We start from the raw sequence: 26459 nt of genomic DNA on the forward strand, positions 1-26459 counted from the left end.
CTGTCCCATCAACTTCAGCGCTCTGCTGGCAGCCACCACCAGTCGGTCACGGTGGTCCAGACACGGACACGTCAGAAGGCTTCTGAGGAGTTTCACGGGTACAGATATGGGGACTCAGTGAAGACACCATAACGTCCTTCATCGGCAGCATCCCGCAACCAGAAGGTAAAGGTTTAGTGATAAAAATGATTTCGAGCCCTGTCAAAGCGGTTCGCAGCGGCTTTTGACATCTTATTATGTTTCTGAATCTGCCTTCGGCTAACGATAGCTAGCACCTAACCTTGCTAACAGTTTTTTTTTTTTTTTTTTAGCTGCTGTGGATTAATTTAATTAAAAAAACAAAAAGACCGGACTGTGAATGTATTTATCACATAATGCAGAAATATATCGACTTTCCATTTGAAAGCGGCGACCTAGTGAGTGACTCGTGTTTCACCGTTTGCTGTTACGGTAACGTAAACCCAGCGATAACACGGTGGCTAGCTGAGGGTTAACAAGCTGGCAAGCAGCTAGCTGACGGAGCTCCGTCTCCATTCATTTTTTCCTCCCATGTACTATTTTCACCCACTGTTTATAGCTTGGATTTGTACCAATGTAAAGCACGGTTGTACAAAACAGCTAAGATTTATGGTTTCACTTTTCATTTATTTCCGCAATGACATCGAAGCTATATGTACTCGGGACGTATGTCAAGCCATACACCAGCTTTAATCTGCAAAATTAGCATTTTTTATAGCTGTAATAGCTAAGGCTGACATTAAAACGGAATGACTCAACTGACTAACAATGGAGCAAGCTTGTGTATCGTATAAACTCCTGTTTTGTAGTTAGTGTTGGCTTGTAAGCAGCACTGACTTCCTCACATAAGAAAACACCTGCTTGTGGGTGGCCTTTGAAAACACTATTAACCAGACTCTTGGTAGTTTTCCAGTCAACTTAGAGACAACACTTTTCTCCCTACAACGTTTTAATTTAAATGTGTAATATTAGAAAACCCCATACCAGTATTGTTATTTAGTCATTCTGAGTTACAGGTAATATTAGAAAATCAAGATACAATCTGACATAAGCCTTGCAAATAACCTTATTTTCATAAATGTTCAGTTGCTGAAACTATTTGAAAGGCAAAATCTTAAGTTAAATTAATGGTCGGTCAATTTGGGGTTATAGTTTGTTGTTGTAGCTTTTAAATTAAAACGGACTAAACATTAGAATCAGTTATTAGTAGTATTTTTCTTTTAATGCAGACGCTTAGATTAGTTTTGGCCACAACTCATATTCTTTATTGATTCCATTATTAACTCCTGATCAAATTTCTGCAGGGCGGAAAAGTATGTTTGCATAGATTTACACTCTCAACACTGTGAACTGTTTCAGGTCAGAGTCTGGACACTGTAGAAACAAAAAGGAGCATAAAGTATTTCATGTGACTCAGGTATGCAGTGACTCCACTGCCACACTGTAGTGTGACTTCAGTACTTTGCAATGAAAAATAAGCTTGGATGCTTATGCTTCCAGTAGATTGGACAATTCCTAACTAGTTCTCAGTTCCCTTATGTGTAACACAATACAAGTTTACAGGACCATAGTCTATAAATGCAAAATAACTTCGAATGAACATGTTTCTGTGTGCATTGGTTATCTTCTACACTTAAGAGAAGAAAACATTTTGAAAGCTTTCAATCTTCCTGACAGAACTGATAGATTAGTGTTGGTACTTTGACCACTTGCGCTTTCTGTGTTGTCAAATTCAGAGGGATTTTGCAATTCGCTGTTATAAAATGAACTACACTTTGATTGTGACCAAAAAATCAGCTTTTCTCGTGTAAAAGTGCAGCTTGGCACGCTGTGGGGTTTGATTTATGTTGTACATAATGAGCAGGCAGGTTTTGTTTAACTTAATACTTGAAAGTGTGTAACATGAACTTTGTGTGGTCTAGCAGAACTGATTTCTTTTGTTACCCAGTCAAAGCAAATGTTGACTGGATCATTCCAGATGAAAGCCATAATTGTGGAGTAGACCATAATACAACATGTCTGTGCTTGTAATTCTTAATTGCTCAGGTTTGTAATTTAAAGATTTCTTATTTGTTAAATGGCACATATATTTTTTCTCTATACTTTTTATCACTAAAAGAAAGTACTCATTTGTTTTCCGCATGGCTATTGTTAAATTCTTGAACACAGAACAGATCCTAGCACAGGGGGAGGAAGAGCCCACAGCCCTCAACTCAGTGGGCCTGTGTTTTCTTTGGTCATGTTTACAAAAGGCTTAGCAGATGGGACAGTGGGGCTGAGACCTCTTTGGAAGAGCCTCATGCTTTATGTTCATTTTAGGAGCTAAACCAGGCAGGCGAATGCTGGAAGCCAAACTAGAGAGAACCTCCTGACAATAAAAACGTGTTCATCACGGCTTGAGCTACAGTCTCATCAGTGTACCGCTCTACTGGATTTCTGACTTATTTATTTGTTTTAGTGTGCAAAGATTATGATGTTGGTGCTGTTTACAAAACTTCCATCTGTTTTCTGAGCTCATGTGACAACTGGCAACAAAGAAATCAACATATTGAAGTCCAGTGTACTTACTGTCCTACTTTCGATGAGCCATCCACAATAACAAACACCTGCAGCAATGAACCTGAAAGGTATACGTGACTGTAAAAGAACATCTTACTGGGGATTGCTGTTTGGTTTTGCCTACTCTTATCAGGGGAAAACATTGCGTAGCTGTTCACAGAAATTAGCATTCTCTTATCAGCTATAAACCACAAGTCCAAAGAAGCCATCCCATTGGCTAAACCCTTACTGCCATGTCAGCTGACTGGACAAGCATATGTTCATATTCTGCAGAGAATAAAAGAAAAATGACAATCTTTATTACTATTACTCAAACGCCACTGGCTTCAGATAGTGTATCTGTATTTACTCTTGGGAGGGTCATTGCAAGGTGATTAGGTGGACCTTATTTGAGATTTGATTCAGGATGACAGGGAGACATTATCACCATTATCTGAGAGAGGAAAACATTGGTGCCAGTCTAGTCCTGAGGTGGATAAGGCTGGAGCTGACGCTCTGTTAATGGTGATGAAGAGACCGAGATCTTGGGGGAACAGGGAGCTCCTGGGAAGCAACACAGAGGACAACACAGACAACAGTGAACAGGATGAGCCATCCTCTCAGAGGTCATCTTGGTTCCTGGTGAGTCAGTACTGACAGGTTTCCTGGTTGGTCACAGCTTGGGCCTGAAACTAGATGGCCAAATAGGCAGTTAGTCATCTTCTATTGTTTGGTTTTGTCAGGTTGCTTGGCTTGTTACTGTAACTAAGCCTAATAGTTTAACGCATGATTGCCTTGATTTAAAATTTGATGTTAAAAGAAGTGGGCAATGAGGGGGACAAATACAGGATTGTGATCCAGTCAAAATATTTCACATTGGCTCATGAGTCTTGCATCACCTGTCTGATGTGCTAATTATGTGTCATCTAAAATACCGAGCCGTCCTGTTTAATTCCTGCCAGTAGTCTACTTTTGTATTGCCCCACTTCTGGGCTGACCCTGAAAGAAGGAAAAGTAAATGTGTAGAAGCAGGTTGAAGCATTTGCCACACATAACAGCTTTAAAGGTATCTAAATACTGTGACTGTGCTTTTGAGTTCCTTTGCAAGGGTTTTTTTTGGGGGGGGGGGGTATAGATTTTTCCAAATTATCCCGTCACCTTTATAGATGTTTGGCTGCTTGCTTTGCTCGGTGTTAATCTTACACCAGTCCAATAGACAGGGTGTACGTGTACTCTGACTTTCTGACATCAAAATAAAAGTGAAAGTTAAATATCTACAGTACTATAAATCTCTTTAAAGTGTTATTTTGGTAAAATGTTCTTAGTTTCTAGAGATGGAGAACGTAGATAAAGACACAAAAATCAGCATACCACATTTGTACCTTTACCCGGTAATATGAAAGAATGCTGCAGCTAAACTGTGTTGTCTTTTTAAGTGTCATACCAAATATAGGTTCACTGGTCCTTCATATTATAAACACATACCTAACGCTTCTGTCATGCAAGAAGTACTGAAAATATGTCAGGTGTGTAAACGCTGGGGTATCACAACCCTGGTTGTTACTATATTTATGCCATTATCCCAACAGAGTGTAGTTGACCTGTTTTTCTCATTCTCACTGTGTACAAATTTGGGGTGAAGTTCTTGGAAACACGAACACGGAGCTTCCTGTTTCTTGGCTTCCTTCTGGTATCAAATGATCTGAACTTTCTACTGCTCTTTGAACTTTGTGGTTGCTGTGATAGCTGCTAAAGTATCCTGTTTGCCTGTCTGATTGTGGTTTAAAGTGAATACTCTGTGCATATACTCTCTACTCATCAGCCTACTCTGAATGAATATACCACGGTTGTTTGCCATATTCCATGATGCCACCCTTGCACAAATGTCCCTATTCTCTACCCCCTTACCTCCCTCCACCCCCTCCACACCCCCCGTCACTGCTCTCATGACTAGATTCAGAACAAAAGGTTAGTGTAAGACAGAATATGTCAGGTTATGTAAACCCAGTGAAGTCAGTGAGGCAATGTGTTTACAGGCCCCAGTATACTAGACCCTGACCCAGACAAACCAAAGTCATGTTTAAGTTAATCGTTACACACATTCTGTGCCACAGAGGACAATCGAGGGCAAATAATCAAGTTCAGTAAAGAGGCCATAGTGCACCAAGGAAAGTTTTTGTAATTATGTAATGATAGCCCTGCCCTGTGTACTTTTACTTTGGTCAAGTAAACTGAGCACTTTGCTTGTGAAGGAATTTACAGTCCCACAAATTGCTCATCCCGAATGATTAAAAGCATTATGACAAAATGTACAGCATTAATTCTGCTCATATTAAAGCCACAGAAATGTGGTTTTATTTTTTGATTTGAAGTTGACAGTAGCGTTTAATGGATGTAAACAGGAAGTCAACTGCTTCCATAGCAGCCCTCCTCTGTCTAATGTTGTTCATGTGGGACAATGGCCAGTTACAGGACAACAGTATAACTCTTAGGGGTGGGGGAAAAAATCGATACTGTGTAGTATCGTGATATTTTGTTTGCTAATAATGTATTGATACAGGGACAGCAGAAATCGATATTTTGTTACAAAAAAAGTTTTTGTGGACTGGAACATGCTCTGACTTCAGAGCATGTTGATCAGCTCCTTTTTCTGAGCAAGAATCCTGACATTCCTTCACTGTCCAAATGTGTTTAACTTTTTTTATGACAGCAATAAACATGACAGTTTACTTATTTTAATTTAAGACATGTTTTATTTTAATTAAGTTTAAAACTTTTTTATTTAATGTAAAATTATATTTTGTTTTAATTTACTTTCAAATTCTTCAGTTGCTGAAGGGGCTGCATAGTTTTCACAAATTGCATAGTTCAGAATAGCTATAATTGTACCAGATGGTTACGTTCAGTTAAGTTGGACTAGACTGTAATACAAACCGTTCAGTTTGTCAACAATAAAACTGACTGAAATGAGAGAGAGACTGAGTGTGAGACTTTGTTATTAGATAAAATGAATATTGATAAAGTTTACCTTTATGTACAGAATCTGAATATCGCAAAATATTTTCAAAAATTGCAATAATATCATATTGTGCGTTAAGTATTGTGATAATATCGTATCGTGGGATGTATGGTGATTCCCACCTCTAATAACTCTAGCAGTCTGTATGGAGGTCAGGAGATAACAGACACCACAGGGTAAGCAGGAAGGGAGGGAGCTTTCAAGTGGAAAATTTGTAGATTTCATAAGTGGTTGTCTCTTCTGGACTGTTGCTGAATAATAATGCCCTTAGCCTGTTTTTCCATTTACTCTGTTAATATTTGTTTTTTTGTTTTTTTTCTCTGTACAGGCGGACACCATGAACTACGTTGGCCAGCTAGCAGGTCAGGTTCTGGTGACTGTCAAAGAACTGTATAAGGGCATTAACCAGGCCACATTGTCAGGCTGCATCGATGTCGTGGTTGTCCGTCAGAGAGATGGCACCTACCAGTGCTCGCCGTTCCATGTGCGCTTTGGTAAGCTGGGTGTGCTGCGCTCCAAAGAGAAAGTGGTGAGTTAATTTTTTTTCTTTCACTGATGTGTCAAAGCATTAAGCTCATATAGATTCATATACAAAACTTGTATATTTATATAGATAGATTCATATAAAGACATGTCAAAAATCAAATATCAAAAATTGGTCTGAAAGCACGTTTCTATATCACCAAGTTTTAAGTGTTTTGTTTCCCCACAACATGCCCAAATCACTTGACTGAACTGTTGGTGGTTGAGTTGCATTGTGGGTAATATATGTACCAAGTTTTAACATTGGAGACTCCTGTGCCATATTAAAAATGTTCTCTGCTCCTAAATATAATATTAATTTTTCAAATTGATCAGTGTGGTTTTGCTAATGTGGAAGTACAATGCAAAGACTTTTAAAATGTAACTATATTTCATTTAATTAAAAGTGCGAGTGAAAAGATGCCAACCTATTTAATCGATGGAACGCGTTTCATAACAATTCCATCATGTGCAAAATGGCGTTAAGGACATCTCCCCCAGGACACAGTCATAATGTCCTCCTCTTAACAGAGCTCCCCCACACTGGGATCAAAAAAAGCATATGACTCTCCAATCCCAATGTGGGTAATTAACAAATACTGAGCATCAAAATCACAGGCTATGAATCATTCAGGGAAATCTTTTATGTTTGCACAACATAGACGGGATACTCTGGGCTTTTCTCCCTCATTGATAGTATTTGTTACTATATCATCTTGCCTGGGATTCCAGATCCAATTAATCATGGATGAGGAGCACTTGAGTTATTTTTAAAGCCCACTTCTCACTTTTTGTAGCACCTCTACATTGGCCTTATAGCAGGGAGAGTAGGTTGAGTGTATTAGTGTATTGTAGTAGGGAGATGTCGATGCAAATATTATGGCTCACTGTTATGTCTATGTTATTGAGGTTTTTTCAGTTTATGGGCTTATATTAAGTTTAAAAAAAAGATTAAAAAAATGTTGGTACTCAGCAAAAAAATTAGTAATGGATGGAAGATGTGATTTATTTATTTAACATGTTTGTTCCATAACACCAGTAAGAATGGTGAACTTGTCTTGACATCTATTTTTAGTAGGACTGTTATTGAGTATCACGAATAAACCGATTATAAAAAAAATTCTCAACACAAATTCTTTGCTTCGATGATTGTAGCGCGCCATTGTTACCATGGAAACGCAAACATGAGCGTTTCACCCACGTTTGTGACTAAAAACATTCCTGTAATACAAACTTATTTATGAGCAGCATGTGAATAAAAAGTTTAAGGAAGTTAAGCCTGCACACACTGATAACACAACAACACCAGTGATGATGAATCTGGGATAGTTAAACGTGGAGTCTTTTTAGGTATTGCGAAGAGCAAAGAGGCGGAGCCGTTAATGAGGCGTTAGCTCTGTTGAGTGAAGGAAAATGTATGTAGCATCATAAACAGCAGTGATATTCCTAAACTCACCATTAAAACCTTTCCTGGGAAAAAACTAGAGGGGGGTTAATTCTCAAAGCACCTGATCAACAAACTCTTGACGTGAAGAAAAGCGAACTTTGTAGCAACTTCATCCACCGCTGGTTGTTTCACGCAGTGAAAAATCTGCAGTAGGCCTCCAGAAGTAAGGCTACATTAAAAAATGCAGATGAACTGTTAACGTAGTCTGATTCCAGAATAGTTAAATTATACAGCTTGCTGAAGACAAAGGGCAGCCGTCCTGTTATACATAAAAGCGAACAGGAGAGAGTCTAAAGGGGAGCATGGTGTGTACTACACCATGTTTATTTCAAGATTTTTATAACATTTTTCAGATTAAAAGTGTATACATATAAAATAGTGTCTCACTTAAATTGAAGTAATATTTAAAAACAGTGAATCATTGTTAATATCATTAACGTCTGCACCATCATAACGTCTTGTTTTCAGCAACACAAAAACTTTGCATCAACGCAACGGTCAAACTTCAGAATGCTGATATGCTCTTTTCTCTTCATTGCAGCCACCACATTCTCCTTTAAAGGCTTGCAGACACAAACTCACTCATTAACTCGCAGACTTAAACATGCAGAAACATGTACAAAAACTCCTAAAGCATTTCAAGAAGACAGACTAAAGATACATTTTTTTAAAGCCTTAGTTTTATGCCTGTTATTTGAGTATTTATATATTTTTGCATTTAAGAAAATGTTTTATTTGAAAAACAAAAACAAATCCTTTGTATTTATGTGTCATATTAAATTTTGTTTTTGTTTTTTTTGACAAATGAAACAGATGGCAGATGAAACAAAAAACACTGGAAACCAATGAGATTTTTTTTCTATTATTTATTTTTTGCTTTTGAATATATCTTGATAATAAGTATTTCTTATCAGATTAATCGATGGAATAATTGATAGATGACTCGATTACTAAAATAATCAATAGCTGCAGCTGTACTTCTTAGTATGGTTATGTTGTGCACTAGCTTAGAGAGCTTATTTACTTGCTGGTAAACCAGAGTGGATAATGATTTGCGGGGGGGAACTGACACTGTCTCACCACCTACCCAGAATCCCGATGGGCTTAAAGGGGAGGAATGAATGAGTGGTTTCTATGGCAACAGCAGCTTTACAACTTCTATGTGTGGGAGAGGGAGGAAACGTGAGGGAGGCCTGAACAGGGGCTGTTGTGTAACAAACAGTTATGTCTGTCCCTGAGATCAGTTATTAGCCCCTTGTGCTTTTGCGATAAATGCAATAAATTATGTGGTATTTGGTACTGACATGCAGATATTTTGGAGAATTCTGAGTGGGAATTCAGCTATAGCTGTTAGCCAAATACTAATTAAAATTTGGCTGCTGATAGTGTGCCTGTTCCCGTACATCAGTCACTTTGGTTGGCAACCAGAAAAGTTTTTCAAGTACTATGTGGTTTCTAAAAACATTAGGGATGTTAATTAAGCACACTTACACATATTTTCTTGTTCTTCTAATCTGAAAAGTCAACGTCAAGAGTGAAATAGACTTGTGCGTAACAAAGAAAAAAAAAAAGTCCCAAACAACTTAATATCCTGCCTTAATTCAAGCATTTGTAAGTGGCCATGCCTCACAATCATTCCAGTGATGGAGCACAGTGTTGGCAAATCCACATCTTAGCTATTCAAGTGCATGTAACCTGTCACACACTGTGAACAGCTGAAGAGGACTCTCATTTATTCTAGCTCATTATTAATTGGGCATTGAAATTACCAGCCACTGCCACACATAAATTTCCTCCAGCACCCCTGAAGGGGTGAAATTAAATCTTGAGGCTGTAGCGAACCCACAGCAATAGTAAAGGACAGCAGCAAAAGGAAATGTACAACCAGACGGATAGCACAAGAGGGAGAAAAACAGATTATTCCTACAGCCATTGGTTGCAAATTAATATTGATGATTTGGTTTCAGGTTGCAGAGCACTTGTGAGTCAGAGTCTGTCTCCTCTGTAGTCTCTGCCAGACGTGACCTGTTTTTTTTTTTGTTTTTGTTTTTTTGTTTTCGGTGTCAAGTTTCTGAATGGCCCCCTGGTCCACTGGAGTTTATCTGGCAAACATGAATGGCCTTGTTCTGTTGGCAGGCTCCACAGAAAGCAAGCCCAGAAGACCCATAAGCTTATTAGGTTTTTCTAAAGCCTCCGGAGGAAGATGGGTCTCTGAGTGCATACAGACTATGTATGTGATCTTGCAAAATAATGGAAGTATAATAAAACAACCAGTGTGATGGGGTTTTTTTTTCTTTTTTTAAAAGCCAATAAAAAGGGTAATGTAAGATTTTTATTGATTGGTTGATACACAGGGTGATTGACGTCAATGAATAACCGTTTTCAGAGTCAGTGTCCTATTTTATTTTCTGTTCTGTACTATTGCATTGGCAGTTTTTACTTTTGAACAGCAGTGCCAATGCAGCCTTCTTCAGAAATTGCATACTTAACATTGCTGGCTTCTTCAGTCTGTTAAAGTGTTGGCATTTAGACATCGGTCACTTTATGTTAATGTTTGTCACATAATCTTCATGAAGACTGTAACAGAGAGAGCGAGTTAATCAATCTGTGGGGATATTCAAAAGCCACACCGAGATAGTGAGATGACAATGTCAAAAGCATGAGAGAGTGGCTTAAGTCAGTAAGCCATGGTCTTGTACATGTCTGTCAGTCAATGTGCCTTCATGCTGTTGAAGCTTTTGCTGTGTTAAAAGCAAAGCACAATTGTTACTTGTGACTTGTATAGGAAAGTGAGCAGGGAGCTCATTCAGATAAAAGAGACAAATTGTTCAGAAGATGTCAGACTAATAAGAGAGGAGCACATGTTTGAAAGGGAATTATGTGTGTTCTTTCCAGATCGACATCGAAGTGAATGGAGAGCCTGTAGACCTGCATATGAAGCTTGGTGACAATGGAGAGGCCTTTTTTGTGCAGGAAGCCGAGCAACAGAATGTAAGCCAAAAGCATCTTTTTTTCTTTTTTTTTTTTTAAATTAAAAAAAAAAAGAAAGTAACAAAACTGCTAAAGGGTAATGACACAAAGTTTAATTGAGAAATGTTTCCAGATATATAATTTGTTATTTCCCCTTTTTTGCAGTCTTGTTTTGAGTCTTAATATAGCAGCGCCATGAAATATTTCAGGTTAAGAAAAAAGAAATGAAACTGCAGACATATTTTCAAAACATCTTTCACTTTGCTTTCATCGACCCAACACAACAACAGTCTTGCCTTTGCTTAACAGCATTCTTGAGGTAGAAATGTAAGGCAGTGTTTGTAGGAAGAAGTGATTACTCCACCATATTGCATAGTTAACCTTTGCTCAGGCTGCTATTGTGACATCTCAGCAGTGACTTCTACCTTATTCTACAGGACCTGAGTCAATATTGTGTTTCAAACTACGATTAATCCTTGTTTAAACATATCTTATTCATCATTTCCTGCTTTCCTACTTCAGCAGATTGTTCCTGCCCATTTAGCCACCTCCCCAATCCCCACCGAGAGTCACCTGTTCTGGATCTCAGAGGTGGAGCACAGGGCACCAAAAGATTTGGAAGATGACCCTGCTGACCCAGAGGACCCTCCTGAACCTCCTGCTCCAAGCACCGTGGCCACAAAAAAGAAGAAAAGACGGAGAAAGAAGCACAAAGGAGACCCCCGTAGAGAGGAACTGACCCCACCGTCAGTCACTACTGGTAATGCTGTTGCTGCTAATGCACCTGCTGCTACCACTGCTGCTATGTCTAGTACTGTGCAAAATGAGGAGATCTTTGAAATGGATCTCAGCTCTGACGAGGAAGCTACAGTTCATGTATCAAGGTATGTTTATTCAACGCTTGTAGCCAGATTTGTGTGAAGGGATCAGTTAATTATTATGCTTCTTCTGCACTCTGAATTTAGGTCACCTTCAGTGACTACAGTGCGTGACATTGACCCTAAATTACCCGCAGCCAGACACAGCCTTGATGGTTATCCATTGTCTGATGGGGACTGGCCAGCTAGTGATGGGTATGTGCTGACATGAACCGAAAGCCGTTAGCAAAGATAGCACAGACGTATAAGTAGCACCTGTTTTACTAATACTTGGCATTTCTTTTTACATCCTTGCAGCCATGGCTTGTCACAGGCCTTTTCCCCAAAGAGTGACTCAGAACTGGTGATGAGGCCTTCAGAGAGTTTGCTCAGAGCTGAGTCTCACATGCAGTGGACATGGGGAGAATTTCCAGAAACCACAAGGGTAAGCACTTCTTCCCAGTGGAGTTCAAACCATTGCCATTTGACTCATCATCATAATAACATTACATCCAATTTTTTAGGTCACCAAGAAGGAGAAATCAGAACCAGTGAAAACAGTGACTATCACCCCATCAGAGAGCACCCATTTCCGTGTCATCCTCAGCTCAGAGGCCATGGAGAATGAGACAGAGGTTGAAAAAGAAGATGCCACCTCCTCTTCAGTGTGTAACATTGTCAAGCCTGAGCCACGCACCCCTGTCACCACTGTAACACCTGTGAGTCCAATATCTTCTGTTAGCCCGGAAGCCCCTACAGAACCCCTTGATATCCTGCAATCAAGCATAGCAACCTCCACCGCTTCCAGTAACCAGCAGACAGATTCACCATCAAAGAAGAAAGGTATGTTAGGTGGCTGCTGATTGGTGCTTTTTAAGGCTTGTCTTGGTTATCAGGTTGTAATTTGTAAATATATTGTATGTAGGCGTTCCGAAGAGGAGCCAGCATCAGGGTCCTGAGGATATCTACTTAGATGATTTGAATGTACTTGAACCTGATGTTGCTGCACGATATTTTCCTAAGAGGTATGATGGTTAAAGAGCTGACTAATTACTTAACCTTTGTAATTATAAAATAAAAGCCAAAGTGGTCCAAAGCGATTTCTCCTCTGAAATATCATTGACAGCCTAAAAGACCAGTATCATGACATATTGTAACCCTTTTCTTCTTCTCTTTCTTTTTCTTCAGTGAGACTGAGGCAGCTGCTAAGCACTGGATTGACTCAGAGATGCGCTCTGGCTCACAGTCCCCTCAGTCGGTGGGTAGTGCTGCAGCTGACAGCGGGACAGAGTGTCTCTCTGACTCAACTAGTGACCTCCCTGATGTTACCCTTTCTCTGTGTGGAGGCCTGACAGAAAATGCTGAAATATCCAAAGGTACACGAGCATGACGCTCACAACAAAATGTATCATAAAGTGAACATTTTTGTCTTAAGCCAGTAGACATTCAGCCAACTTTGTTGCACCTTCTGGATTAGCCACATAAAGTGTCCAGCTACTTTTAGAGGAAGCTGTTCTTAAATACGTATTTGTTCAGACGTGTAAATGTCGTACCCAGAAGTACTTTCCCTTTCATCAAATTAACATGTACTTTAACTCTTCAGGAAATGTTTCTTCATCTCAGAATATGATGTCATAACCTTGTTAAACAGCAGAAAAAACGTTAGTCATCCGAGTCAGTATATATCTATATTATGCTATTTTTATGGACTTTTTTTTTGTTTAAGATATGCGAGTCCTGCCATTTCTCTCATTCATTTTAAAGATAACCAACATAATTCTTTAAGGGGAAAGAAGAACAAAAAAGCAAGAACATGCTCATTTCCTCTGGACTAATATCATAACAGGATGTCCATATTTGGTTAAATGTTGTAGTTAATTTGCCCTGCATTTATTGCATTACGAACGATGATCACAGACTACCTCCGCAGTCATTACAAACTGTTAGAGGTCTCTAGGTTATATTATTCCTTTGGGATTAAGGCTTTAGAAGCCCTGTGGTTAACAGAAGAAAAAGTTTCCTGACCTTTATGTCTACTAAGATGTTATATCTCACCACCACTGACCTTTTCATCAGCTGTCTTTAATTAGTCTTCCTCTCCCCTGTTCATTTCCAGAAAGGTTTATGGAGCATATCATTACCTATCATGAATTTGCTGAAAATCCAGCAATTATAGACAACCCCAACCTGGTAGTAAGGATAGGAAATAGGTATGTAATTGTTTTTACTTCACATTGGAAATACACTACAGAAACATTTAAAATGTGTGGTCAGGATTACACATTAGTAATTGTCTTTGTCTTCAGATATTATAACTGGACCCTAGCTGCACCTTTGATTCTAAGCCTTCAAGCATTTCAGAAGAATTTACCAAAGGTAACATGTGTTTAATTTTTTACTCTTTGTCCTGTTCATTCATTCATTGTCATCTGGCAGCTATCTCATCATTAACTGTCTTTGTTTTCCTCTTTATGGCAGGCTACAGAGGAGGCCTGGGTGAAGGAGAAAATGCCAAAGAAGTCAGGCCGCTGGTGGTTCTGGCGTAAGAGGGCGGATAGCACAATCAAGCAGGTGTGCATGTTGTTAGTACAAGTAACCAAAACAAAATTTGAGGTGGTATCTGCAGTTAACTTCTGTTCCCTCTTCATTGAGAGTGTTCTGTTTTTATATAGATATTTTTTTTAACTTGGCTAATTGGGGATTTTATTTTTCTGCCTACTTCGTCCAGTCGGAGACTAAGCTCGAAACTAAGGAAGAACCACATTCGGGAGAGGAAGGACCCTCCACATCTCAGGAGAAGCTGGCCTTAACGTATGTGATACCAGAAAATCAAAAACTATATTATTATACATAGGGAGGAGCTTATATTTTGGTTTAATGAGGAAGAATAGTAATGGTATAATTAAGATAACATTGAATTTATTTATAGATGTAAGGATCTTCAGGTCGAATCTTTCTGAAACATGTTTTTCGACTTGTCTGTGATAATTGACTACCATGTCTGTTGTTGCTACCCTGAAGGCCTAAAGCAAGAGACTCATCCAGTGATGAAGAGGCCAAGGAGGTGAGCGCAGCATCCTGTCAAGAGAGACTGCAGCCAGTGGATGGTCAGCACCATCCCAGCCCACACACATACAGAAAGTCACTACGGCTGTCCTCTGATCAGATTGTAAGTTCATTTTTCATCTTTTCCTTTCTCACGCTGATAAAGCTTTCTCTGGATTTGTCATAAAATATTATTTAATTTCAAATATAAAAGTGTCTGGTTTTCAGAAGATAAGCTTATTTTTTTGCTGAGTTCTTAATGAAATTTGTGTCTCAAGTGTTTTTATTTGGCAGTTTTGTGCGCCCTCTGCTGGCTAACTATGAACTGCAACTAGTGTTTGCTCCATTTGTAGTCTGTAGGGGGCTCTAAAGACCTGTAGATGGTCATTGTACTGTGGCAAGAAAATGATGGTAGAGAGTAATGCGTGTGCTGTTGAAATATATATATGAAATTCATATATAATGTTTTTTGTGTGTGTTTCCAGGCTAGTCTGAAACTCAAGGAGGGGCCAAATGATGTGACATTTAGCATCACCACTCAATACCAAGGCACATGCCGCTGCGAGGGTACAATCTACCTGTGGAACTGGGACGACAAAGTCATTATCTCTGACATTGATGGCACCATCACAAAGTATGGCCTTCCAGTCACTCAGAAAATCATATTACAGAACACAATTGTAATAGCAAGCTAACTGCTATGTTGATTATGGACAGTAATAGACAGGGCAGTAAATCAGTTGGTTATTGTAGCATCCAGTTACATTTTCCTGTACATATACAGCAATAAGAAAACATTATTAGAAGGGATTTCCCTTGGGTGCTTTACCTTAGTTGCATCCTTTAACGACAATTAAAAATAATGCGTACAAATATTGATTTTAACATATAGGTGGGAAACAATCAATGAAGCGACATTTAGATATATCTTTTGTTGCAGCCTGTCTCAGTTCTTGTAATAAAATGTGGATCTAATTTTATAATTATATACTTAAAACACTTAAAGCCATCTGTTGCAAACTCGCCATGGAAACCTCAATTTTTGCACTAAAACTAATTAATATACAACCAAGATGGAATCTATAGTGCAGTGTTCAAGTGTTTCTATAAATTGCCCACAAACGTTAAATACAGCTCCTTATTTGTTATCCACCAAATAAGGTGGGGAGCAGGTAAATGAACACAGGATTAAATTGTTGCATAATATTGTTGGGTTTAATTTAAAAAGGAACAAAAGCTTAAAATAAGATTCCAGCTCATTTCACTTAACTGATTTTTCTGAGTAGCTTCACTACCATGGACACATTTAAGTCCTTCACAAATGGCATATATGAAGCCTGTAATCCAGTTCTATTTGTGTCAAGCTATGTTAATTACTTTAAAGCTAGTCATATCTCTTCTGAAACAAAACTGATGCCTGCTGCCTTCCTGACGCCCACCCTGAAGTTCATTGGTGGTCGACATCAAACGGCTCCAAATTGACTGCAGCTTATTATCTCTGTGACCCTTTAGGCCAACCCCTGACATGCAGCTTTCTTTGGCTAACAGGGTAAAGAGCACAGGGACTATAATGAGGACATTTACATTTCAGTCTGTAAGCACACACAGCAAGCTGAGGGTGAGACCGTGTCTCCCCTATAGGCCAGTAATGCTCGTTAGTGGAGAACAGCCCATAATGTTCTATATTTATAATAAAACTGTGTTATCGTGCTTTATGTGACCTCTTTTGAACAGTCAGTACTACCAATCTGCTTTCTCTTTCTCTACTTGATGTGGCTGATTGAGTTATTTCTATCTTATAGTCAGTGATATTTTTTGTGTGTGTTTAAATGTTTTAGGTCAGATGTATTTGGACAGATACTTCCACAGTTGGGGAAGGACTGGACCCACCAGGGGATTGCCAAGCTCTACCACTCTGTAGCCGAGTAAGTGCACAGCAACACTGATTAATTATGGAAGACGCATGAATGGTTGGTCAGTGGTTAGGACTGTCTGGGGTTGATTCCCAATCGGCTCTCTGTGGAGTTGATATTTCCTCCCAGTGTTTGCGTGGGGAGCTCTGAGGTGGATGACTCAGTAAGTTTAACTGTAGTTTAGGCAGAATTATTACAGAAAGTAAAAACACCATTAAACCGGCCGTTGCTTTTTCTGGTTTTATTTTTATACTTAAATCTGAAACAATAGAAAATGTATTGCATGAATGAAGTCAGCTGTAGTGAGTATGGGTATTGGTTTTAGTAGTAAATAAAACGTTTCCTCTGTAAGATTTTCTTTTTTTAAATTGAATTGTTGTGACTTCTCCACATTATGAGCGCAATCAATATAACTGATCTAATTTAAGTGCTAATCTTAGTAGTTGCCATTAAGGTCATAATAATGAACAATTATTAATGAGCACTGCTCTTCCCATTCGCAGAAATGGCTACAAGTTCTTGTACTGCTCAGCCCGGGCAATCGGCATGGCGGACATGACAAGAGGTTACTTACAGTGGGTCAATGATGGAGGCACCATCCTACCCCGAGGACCTCTCATGCTCTCTCCCAGCAGCCTCTTCTCTGCTTTCCACAGGTAATATATACTCTAAATGGTTACCAGTCTCAGTATCATGAAGCTCATTATATACATTAAATCCTCCTTATCCCCAGATCATAATGTTGTTTTCAAACCACCCAATGTTTTTCACCCTTACATCTTTTTTTTGTCTGGAAAGTTAATTTCACTTTAAATACCCTATTCTCAGTCTCAAAATCCTCCCCACTCTCCCGAGCCTCATTCTTTATAATAAGTCTTTCATATGCCATGGTTATTAAGTCTACAGCAAACTCAAGTTCATGAATTCCTATCTAAAAGGCATTAACTGTGTTGGTATCAGTGCCGTCACTTCTCTAAAGTACGCTCATGGCCAGCATTTTCTCTGTTTTGGATTATTCTTTTCTCTTTATTTCCCCGTTGCTGTCACAGTCTGAATTGCATTTTTAGAGACAGTGGATGATTTGTGTGAATGATTCTTTTGTTGAAGTGAGGTATAGATGAGGAGATCCAGAAGGAGGCTGCTAGCTTTCTATATTTTTTTGATAATGTGGGATCATTTGACACATTGAGACATCTTGCAGCAGAACGTCTATTTTCGTCTCATTTTTCTAAATTTAAATATATTTGACAAAATAAATATTTAAGGTTCAGGTTTTGAGGAGTTTCACAAATTATTGAAATTATTTCCTTCCAGGTTGTAAAGGTAAAATATATTTCAGAGTGCACTAATAAACAAGACTACATCAAAAATACAGTTGCTGACACTTCTTAATAGTTTAATTATTGTAGAAGAACATCATCAGAATGTTAATCCACCTACTGTCTCCCATACACGTTCATCTGTCAGCCTCCTCTAGCTAACTCATGACACAGGAGCCTTCATCTTAGAGTTTGAGTATGTAAGATGTGCTGCTAAGAAACCAGGCATGGTGCAATTGTTGTTTTACATCAGGGGAAAAAATCAATCAATAATTTAATCCTACACACCCCAAAATTCACTGTATGATGAATAAAAGGATTTTAGAAAAAGTTCCAAACTAACAGATGTGATTTTATTTTAACAGTGTTACATGATTTTAAAATGACCCCTTTCGGTATTTCTCCCATCAAACATGTTTCCCAGCAACACTGGTTTCAGTGAATTATGACTGTGTTAATATAATGTTAATTAAACAATTACACACTCTTGTGATACTTGCTTGTTATGCTTCGTAGGTCAGATATTATCCAAATTTTAATACAGCTAAAGCAAGTATCCTTTTCTCACTTTCACAGAACAAGTAAAACTTTACTGTGTTGTTAATGGTTCCCTTGAACATGATTAATCACATAGCAGGGTTTTTTGTGTGACCTTGAAACCTGTTCAGAATGGTTAATGTCTCAGCATAGCAACCTGCAGCATTGTTGATTATTGTGTGGTGCAAAAACTCGTAGTTATTTGCATTATTTATGTGTCCCTCTTGTTTTAATTTCCTTAAATTAGAAACACCCCTACCATCTGTGTACTTGTTTAGAGTCATAATTTTAAACAGAAATTGCTGAAATGCATTTGGATTTATGCCGTGTTATTACACAATTTGTATAGAGGACAAAAGTCATTTATAAACAAAGTCTTGTCTAAAAACAGTCGGAGAAAGGGGTTTGAGATAAACGAAATATGTTTGATCAAATTACCTCTAACTCAAACTGGACACACGGGAAGGATGTGTATGCCCTCTAATAAAACTGTCTGTTTGCTTCAGAGAGGTCATCGAGAAGAAACCAGAGATCTTCAAGATTGAATGCCTTACAGACATCAAGAACCTGTTCCAGCATAACAAGCAGCCATTTTATGCCGCCTTTGGGAATAGAGCTAATGTGAGTTAATGCATGTTTGAAGATGTCAGACTTCCAGACATTAGAGTGCTTGTTTTTTGGGTTTTTTTTTGTTGTGTTTTGTTTTTTTAAACGTGCGCTTTTCAGAGGTTGATGCAGTTGTAATTCATTGCAAGAGCAACATGACACTTTGGCAGACACTTTGAGTTAGCAGACATGAACGTGTGAAATAAGTACTGGGCTGAACCTGAGCTGAGGTCATTGTCGGAGTGTGATCGCGAGTGACTTCATCTGTAGACGAGAGCTCAAGTTGGGCACAGCATCCCGTCTTCAGCTGCATAAACACTAACAGTCACTTGAAGGGTCAGCTATCAAAACCCAGTCTGCCTTGGTCTCTCCCCTAAACAAAAAAATAAGACACAGCCGCACACACACAGACACACACTCACTCTTCCTCTGGCCAACCAAAAACATTTACTCCAGAAATTTACTGCCATTACATGCATTAGGTGGAACACAAACAGGAAATCTGTGGTTAATGTTATTAACGTGGTCATTTCAGTTTGCAGCCCTGTGTATTATGTATGAGAGGCTACTTTCCGAACATTACATAATCAAGAGTGTTCTCAGATGGCTGTTAACAGCCCTGTCAGTAATTTTTCAGCCCGTAAATGACAGGTTTATTCGCATGCTTTGTCTTACAGGAAGCAAAATGGGTTTTGTGTGTTTGTAATTAATCCCAAGTCAAAATAAAAGCCTGTGCTGTGCTTATAAACGGAAACATTTAAAAAACTTAACTTAAACTTTGAAGCATTCCTATTTTAGAGGGAAGATTGAGCCTTTAATCTTTATGTCTTCATACAGGATGTGTTTGCCTATAAGGAAGTCGGCGTTCCAGTGTGCAGAATTTTTACAGTTAACCCAAAGGGAGAGCTGATCCAGGAGCAGACCAAGGGCAACAAGTCCTCGTAAGTACATTAATGGTCTGTGTTTGTCTTTTGCAGCAAAAATCCCCAGCAGGAAGTATAGGACGTTGCTATCATTGAACGTTTTTCTGTTTTCTTTATTTTCTTGTTTTGCTTTTCCAGCCATTACTGTTTCCTTCACTCTCACATTACTGTAAAAAAAAATAAAAGCCTACAGTCACAGAGTCTTCTTTTATACCCTGCAGCAAGCAAAACAGACAAAATTAGAGAAAAACTAGGGAACATAGTGGTGCTTTTAGCAGCTCAAGCGACAGATATTTCCCACAGGATCTGATGGAGAACAAAACAGAAATAAAAAGAGAGCTGGCCAGAAACACACCTTAAAATTGATTCTAGTCTGCAATGTTGTCCTCAGGTGGCCTAATTTTTTCTTTCTTTCTGTATTTAGATTGATCAATACATTTCAATGTATTTCAAATCTAAAATCCATTTTTTAAATATTTGTTATTTTTCTTAATTTTTTGTTCATCACTAAATACCTAGAGTGTATATATATTTTTAAGATTTATATATTGTATCTGTTCTCTTGCTCACTCTGTTTCCCTGGTCTCATTTTTTTTTTCCCTTTGCAGTTATGGCAGACTGAGTGAGCTGGTGGAGCACGTGTTCCCTTTGCTGAGCAAAGAGCAGAACGAGGCCTTTGTAATGCCAGAGTACAGCTCTTTCTGTTACTGGAGACAGCCGATACCAGAAATCAATCCAGATGAACTGCTCTGAGTCGGTGTGTATTGATACCCAGCTATACAGTAACATTCAAATGAACTGTGCACCTGAATGCACCTCCTAAATACATGTGAAGTGGAACCAGAACTGTTCCTGCTAATTAGACTGACACACACAACACACAGTAACCATGAAGTCAAAAAAGCTGGTAAACTGTATTTACTTGAGAGATGAGTGGAGATTATCAGAACAGTAAATCCTGATGAGTGATAACGTAGCGTTTATCCCAGGGAGACACTCCACTTATGCCTCTGTGTGAAGGCATCCTGCCCAGTGATAACTTTCTAGTCCATGTCCATGTACAGACTTGGCAGTTGAAGACCCAGCTAGTATCTCTGTAAACTTGTAGAAAGCCATAAACGACGCAGGCAGAAGTTCCTCACGAGGAGCTCAGATTCTGATCTGAGCAGAAGTAATTTAAGAAACACCCTGAAGAAGTAAAACGTAATGTTTTAAATGGAAAAGGCACACATTTAATTAAAACAGGACAGGCAATTAACACTGGGCAGTGGTTATGCGCCACTCGTATTTTACTGTAGGTGCTGTGTTTGCCCAGAAGCAAGTAACCAGCCTTTAATTGGAGGCTTTATTCTGTTCTAAAAATACAGTAGTGATAGAGGTTGGCAAATAACAGAATAACACAAACAGAACCGTCCACAGCCGTTAGATTTCAGGAACTCACTGCAGTAAGTGTTCAGTTGTCCTCTCGTTCCTGACTCTTGCCTGACTGTGCAACAGATTTCACACGGCCGCTACACAGCGAGCCGTGTTTGGTACTGTTAATATCCAAGGTCGTACCTCGGATATGCTTTCACCAAGTATGTGAAGATGCACAGTTTGCTGTGACTTAAAAAAAAAAAAGAAGCAGCTTCATGGTGTATTGTCTTGCTGTTGTTTTAATATGTTTGTTCTGTTATGCAAGCTCTGGCAAATCAAGTGTGTTTAGTTAACAATGGAGTCATTATTTATGGTGATCAATGTATTTAAGTTATTGATTTCTATTGTGAGGCCTTTGCTTGTCTGAAAAAATAATTGATCACCAATGCAATATTTCAGATTAGTATTTTTGTGAGGCTGATCACACACTAACATGCACTGCTAGGCCTTGTACAAGCTTTCTTTGGTCACGTCTCCAGCAACAAGCCTGTATTTCTTTTATTAACAGTGAATTTTTCAACATGTAAGGCACGTAGACATTCCTGAGCAAAACCTCAGAATCTGTAGTATTACCAGATGTGTGTAAATGTGAGAGAGGATGCTTGAGATGGAACAGTGGATATAAGCAGATTTAAAAAGAGCTTAAAATGAAGGATTGTGCTTTGTGAGGTCCTCCGTAGGAAGGACTGCAGGATGATGGAAGTGTGTGTGTACCTAATCACAGAGTGCTGCTGCTGTTGGGGTGGCAGCATCCTGCATCCTTTGCTTAGGTTCCCTCGGTGGCTTTATCCAGCGCACTTTGTCAAACTTGCACCCAGAAACTCAAGACTTACAACTCAGCACATCTCCCACCCACATGCACTTCACCGACAGTCTAAGTAGACAGTAGACCAGAGTATGCAATTACTGCAGCATAAAGAGTTTGAGTTTTACCTTCTTGACTATTCAGTTAATCTGAAATTTGTCTGTTAGTGAGTTTTGAGAAGCTTAGCTCGTTTCGAGTAGCTTTTTTTGTGTATGTTTTTAAGGCAGAGAAAAATGATGATAATTTGGGGTAACAGGCAGCAAGGTAGTATCAGAGCCACCCCTTAGCCTCAATGTGTGTGCTTGAGTGCGTGAGACAGGAAAGCCTGATTCCCGTGCCTCTGGTGACCAGAGGAAGATAAACTGTTTTTGGAGATAAACAGGAAATACTTGACTGTACAGGAAGTGTTTAAGGCACTTCCCCGGCATTATCTATGTATGATTTAGGAAAGGAGTTTTGGTCAGATGGATCATATCTCCAATGCAAGTGTAACTGACTGTGTATGCCAGTGTGGACTAAAAGAGCAGGAGCAGCCAAGATCATTGCATAAAAATAAGCACAATTTATGGTGACAGCTACATGCACTGCTTTTTTTTTTGTTTTTGTTTTTTTGATGAATACAGTGTGCCCCGCTTTGATTTGTTTGCTTGTTCTCTGCAAAGTGGTGAAGTCAAATAGATCTATCTTATAATCAACAAGAAATTCCATTCTTTCTATGAAAGTAAAGCATCTTGTGTGAAAGAATCACACTTCATCCTCTCTGATCCTGGGATATGTGGTAAATAAATGTTTGAATGAGTATATATGCTGACCATCACATTCTTCTTTGATGCCTTTTTGTTTTTTTCTTATAACGTGTATGAGCTGTTCTGTGACTTAAGTTTTGTTCTGTTTTTGTTTGGATGTATTGCTTGGTATTTGTGTCCGACCAGCAGAAATGCATTAAATGTATGCTGTGTTTGATTTGTATAGAAATGTGGTTTAAAGAACAAAATCAGCTGTAAGAAGAAGTAAAAAAAAAAAAAAATCAGGCCTAATGAAGCTAACATAATGTGGCTTATGGTCTTGTTTGTATGAAATAAAATTTCTAAATGAATGCAGTTATGTGTGTGCTGTGATTTTCTTTTCTGCAGTCTGAGTCCAAAAGTTCAACAGTAACCAGAGGCAAGTGGAGTAACTCCTGCTCTATTGCGTACTTTGAAGTAACAGTACGTTAATGAGGGTACTGCAGGTTAAGTCCCTCAGGTCATCTTAGAGGTTTTGCTTGGTTTTATTAAATAATATAAAGATAAGAAGAATCATACAAAATGGTAATCCAGGGTGTTTATTTATTCAAATTTTAATTAAAATATCAGTTTTCTCTTTTTAAGGGTTAACAAAGGCTGAACTGAAAGCTAAATACTTCATCAAATACAGTTTGATGCTGGAAAATTTTAGTCAGTCTCAGGAGTGAGAAAAGGGGAATTTATTTATCATCCCCACCCACTTTACATAATCACAAAAAAGGGGGGGGGGGGGCTCACTAACCCTGTATTTTTCAGTAGAAGCCAGCCAAGTTTGTACTATTAATAAAATCTTGTTGTGTTGCTAAGTCTTTCCTTTCCTCATTAATCTCTCTGTGCAGATTTCCTAATCACCCAGAGCACTTTTAAGATGACGTGAGTTGATGTTTAAAGCTAACCTACAAATATGCTCCAATGATTGTTGACCATACTGTATGCCTAGTCTCTGAATGCTGCTGCTAAAACAAAATTTACAAAAGTGTTAAGTTATACTTTTACACAAGACATTTACAATAGGTGGTACAAACATTCATCTTGATAAATATATTAGATACAAATCCTGCTTCTTGTTGTCAGGTGTCTTTGGAAAATTGCTTACAAATTCCACATAAAAGCTTTTTTAACTGAATTTATAACTAAAGATCTTCACACAGATAAAACAGCTGCATCACAGCAAATCATTTTTTTGTTTTAAAAATATGGTTTCTTCAACATTTCCTCCAGTCCACATGTCTGGGAACAAAGTAGTCCTCGTTGTTACTTTCCACCTGAGCTCCAGCTATCTTTTGGCTTGTGGCTGGTAGAGAAAGGTGCCGCTGTAGGTGGACAGGATCTCCCTGGCTTCGGTTGTGGCCAGCTGACCTCCGGTTCTTACCACAGCCACTTGGTCTCCTTTCCTCAGCGGTAGAATAACATTAAAGGATGCTGTACCCCCGCAGCCGCAATTACCACCAGCCAGGCCATCCGCGGGCCTTGCTGAGCTCTGTAGCCTCTGTACGCTGCGGTTAGACACAGACAGCACGGCCTCTACACGATCGCCCTGCTTTGCGGTCAGCACACCTGAAATCAGGTATCGGCCATCCAGCGGTACAGTGAAGATCCCTGAGGGTGAGGACAGGAATGATTCAGTCTGGGTTCAATCAATAATGTTACTGATTAGTACTCTCTTGGTTTCTAAGTCTCTTCCCTATTCATGGACCTGCAATGAATTGATCCTAATGAGTTTTGGCTCTGTAGCCAAAGCCTGAATTATCCAATTCCTCTGTGTCACAGGACTTCATTGTTACCCAATTAAGAATTAAAAACACATCAATTAGCCACACTGTTGTGCTGGGTGAGTCATTCCTCAATTATAACAAACACGGGTCCTGCAGTTTATTTTGAATCATCTTATATTCACAGTCCTGCTTCAAATACTCATGAGAGAACACATTTCGTATTAATCCACAAGTGAAAATAATCCCTAACTAATGTTTTATTTATTTGTTTGTACAAAGCACAACACAGTGCCCAGCCTCATAATAACGGCACATTTTTATGCAAAAAGACAACATATCTGCGTATAATCAACGTGTCACAATGATACCAGCAAATGTTACAATCCTTTTATATTAAACCTATGTTTTTTTACGTGTGGATCTACCTGTGCTGGGATTGTAATGTCCTCCATCGTTTACTAGGACTCTGTTAAAGCGAACGATTCCAAAATCTCCAGAGAAACGTTGCTGAGTGAGGCCGGCAGAGAAGGAGAAGGTGTCTGCCAAAGCGCTATTGTCAACTGAAACTGGATGCAAACAGACATGAATGTCGTCAATCAGTGTTTCAACTGATAGATAAATGAATACATGATTGCTACATTTAAATTGATCAGAATCAATATGTATGTAATATGTATCTATCACAAATTCAATTCTTTTTGTAACGCTTTCAATACTTGCTGAAACATTGACAGGAGATTTACCTGGTGAATCAGCTGGAGCTCGATAAACGGGGTTCCAGGGCACCTTTACTGCTGTAAGAGCTACAAGGCACACACAGTACATGTTAACTCATCATGTATTATTACATAATACATTATGTATTATTATTATTATTATATCTTTATACCTAAAAATTTGTCATTAGTGTGCATGTGTATATGTATATATATATATATATATATATATGAAGAAAATACAAAACTTTCTGGTGAATGCTTGCAGACGCACTAAAATCCTTGCACAATCTGCCCACACACCCTTAAAGAAACACATCCAGTTCCCACTCCCTCGCACTCCCCGACTAGAAATTATTCACAGTTTTTCCAATGTTTTTTTTACATTGATACAGTAGAAGAAGCCTGCAGATGCATGTGATGTAACTTGATAATGAACTGCTAAAATACCTTGGCGTCTGGCTGATTGAGGCATGAAAGAAACAGGCTTCAGAGGAAGATAGCCTGCAAGAGAAACAGATGACAAGAACATTATGTTTTATTGTCATCTGAAGAGACGGGGTCAGTCAGTAGTCTTGCCAAATACAATTGTTTGGTTTTCCATCTGGACGTTATGGCACACTGTGTGAGAGATTCCAAGAGATGGTATAAATCAAAACAAAACTTCAAGAACTCTAGACTTCGTAATTTTTTGATTTTTGGAAGCAGTTTGTTTTTCTCAGCTGTTTCAAGACATCTAAAATCAGATTTAAGCATCCGTAGTTTCCACTAAGACTGACATTTAAATGTATTTATTATTAACCAAAAACAGACTGAATTAAAAACCAACCTATGACAAGCATTCAGATGGCAGTAAAGAAAAAAAATTTACAACAATAAAGAACTGAAACACTGAAACAAATCTCACATCCCATCCAAAAGCCCAAAGATGTGGGTGAATTTTAAGTTTTTTGTTTTAGAAGTAAGGGGGGTAAGACTAATTGGCATTTCCCAGGCTAATTCTCCCACACTACCAGTAAACAGTAACAATATGACTAACGTAGGCTGTTCTCTATTCCTTTACTGCCAAAAAGCATTGAGGCTAGAACAAAGCCTTTGTTTTGTTTGATATTTTATTTAATCTTTCTACATACAGCTTAAATAATTAAACCCCAAACTGCCTAAATCTATGTTCGGCTTCCTCTTCCTTCCGATTTGGTTTGGCACCCAATGAAAACCTTCACATAGATGACAAACAACTGTCCACGCATTATTAATTCTTCATGGCACAGATTCAGCAAGGTGCTGGAAACATTCCTGAGAGATTTT

At 38.7% G+C, this 26459-nt stretch overlaps 2 protein-coding genes across 5 annotated transcripts in view; one reads left to right on the forward strand and one right to left on the reverse strand.

Moving 5' to 3' along the window:
* On the forward strand, positions 1-21652 carry lpin2 (lipin 2). Of its 3 annotated transcripts, none has more exons than XM_003437824.5 (20): positions 1-165; positions 5904-6104; positions 10440-10535; positions 11037-11398; positions 11480-11587; positions 11690-11816; positions 11896-12214; positions 12297-12396; positions 12560-12747; positions 13488-13581; positions 13678-13747; positions 13850-13942; positions 14100-14182; positions 14393-14540; positions 14902-15050; positions 16255-16341; positions 16833-16985; positions 18692-18806; positions 19629-19732; positions 20323-21652. In XM_003437824.5, the coding sequence occupies exons 2-20, from the start codon at positions 5913-5915 to the stop codon at positions 20465-20467; spliced, it is 2733 nt and encodes a 910-aa protein (XP_003437872.1). In that variant the 5' UTR covers positions 1-165; positions 5904-5912; the 3' UTR covers positions 20468-21652. The 3 variants fall into 3 exon arrangements, with proteins under 3 accessions (XP_003437872.1, XP_005476575.1, XP_005476574.1); XM_005476518.4 differs by lacking the exon at positions 1-165 and adding an exon at positions 2844-3198 and having other exon boundaries at positions 11040-11398; XM_005476517.4 differs by lacking the exon at positions 1-165 and adding an exon at positions 2845-3198.
* emilin2a (elastin microfibril interfacer 2a) overlaps positions 21517-26459 on the reverse strand; it is a 20474-nt gene continuing 15531 nt past the window's right edge. For both annotated transcript variants that reach the window (XM_025900479.1, XM_005476520.4), the window contains 4 exons: positions 25602-25655; positions 25179-25238; positions 24861-25001; positions 21517-24319 (listed from right to left, as the gene is read on the reverse strand). In XM_025900479.1, the coding sequence (XP_025756264.1) occupies positions 23997-24319; positions 24861-25001; positions 25179-25238; positions 25602-25655 (578 nt within the window). In that variant the 3' untranslated portion in view covers positions 21517-23996. The remainder of the gene's footprint in view (positions 24320-24860; positions 25002-25178; positions 25239-25601; positions 25656-26459) is intronic.

The sequence above is a fragment of the Oreochromis niloticus genome, linkage group LG18 (genome assembly GCF_001858045.2).
Source record: "Oreochromis niloticus isolate F11D_XX linkage group LG18, O_niloticus_UMD_NMBU, whole genome shotgun sequence".
In the NCBI taxonomy this organism is placed as follows: Eukaryota; Metazoa; Chordata; class Actinopteri; order Cichliformes; family Cichlidae; genus Oreochromis; species Oreochromis niloticus.

Excerpts from the sequence above, each read along its gene's own strand:
- lpin2 (XM_005476517.4), top strand. The coding sequence starts at position 3,079 with ATGGTGATGAAGAGACCGAGATCTTGGGGGAACAGGGAGCTCCTGGGA. Across the intron at positions 11,588-11,689 it reads GACTGGCCAGCTAGTGATGG|CCATGGCTTGTCACAGGCCT; the intron begins GTATGTGCTGAC and ends ACATCCTTGCAG. Across the intron at positions 12,397-12,559 it reads GCACGATATTTTCCTAAGAG|TGAGACTGAGGCAGCTGCTA; the intron begins GTATGATGGTTA and ends CTTTTTCTTCAG.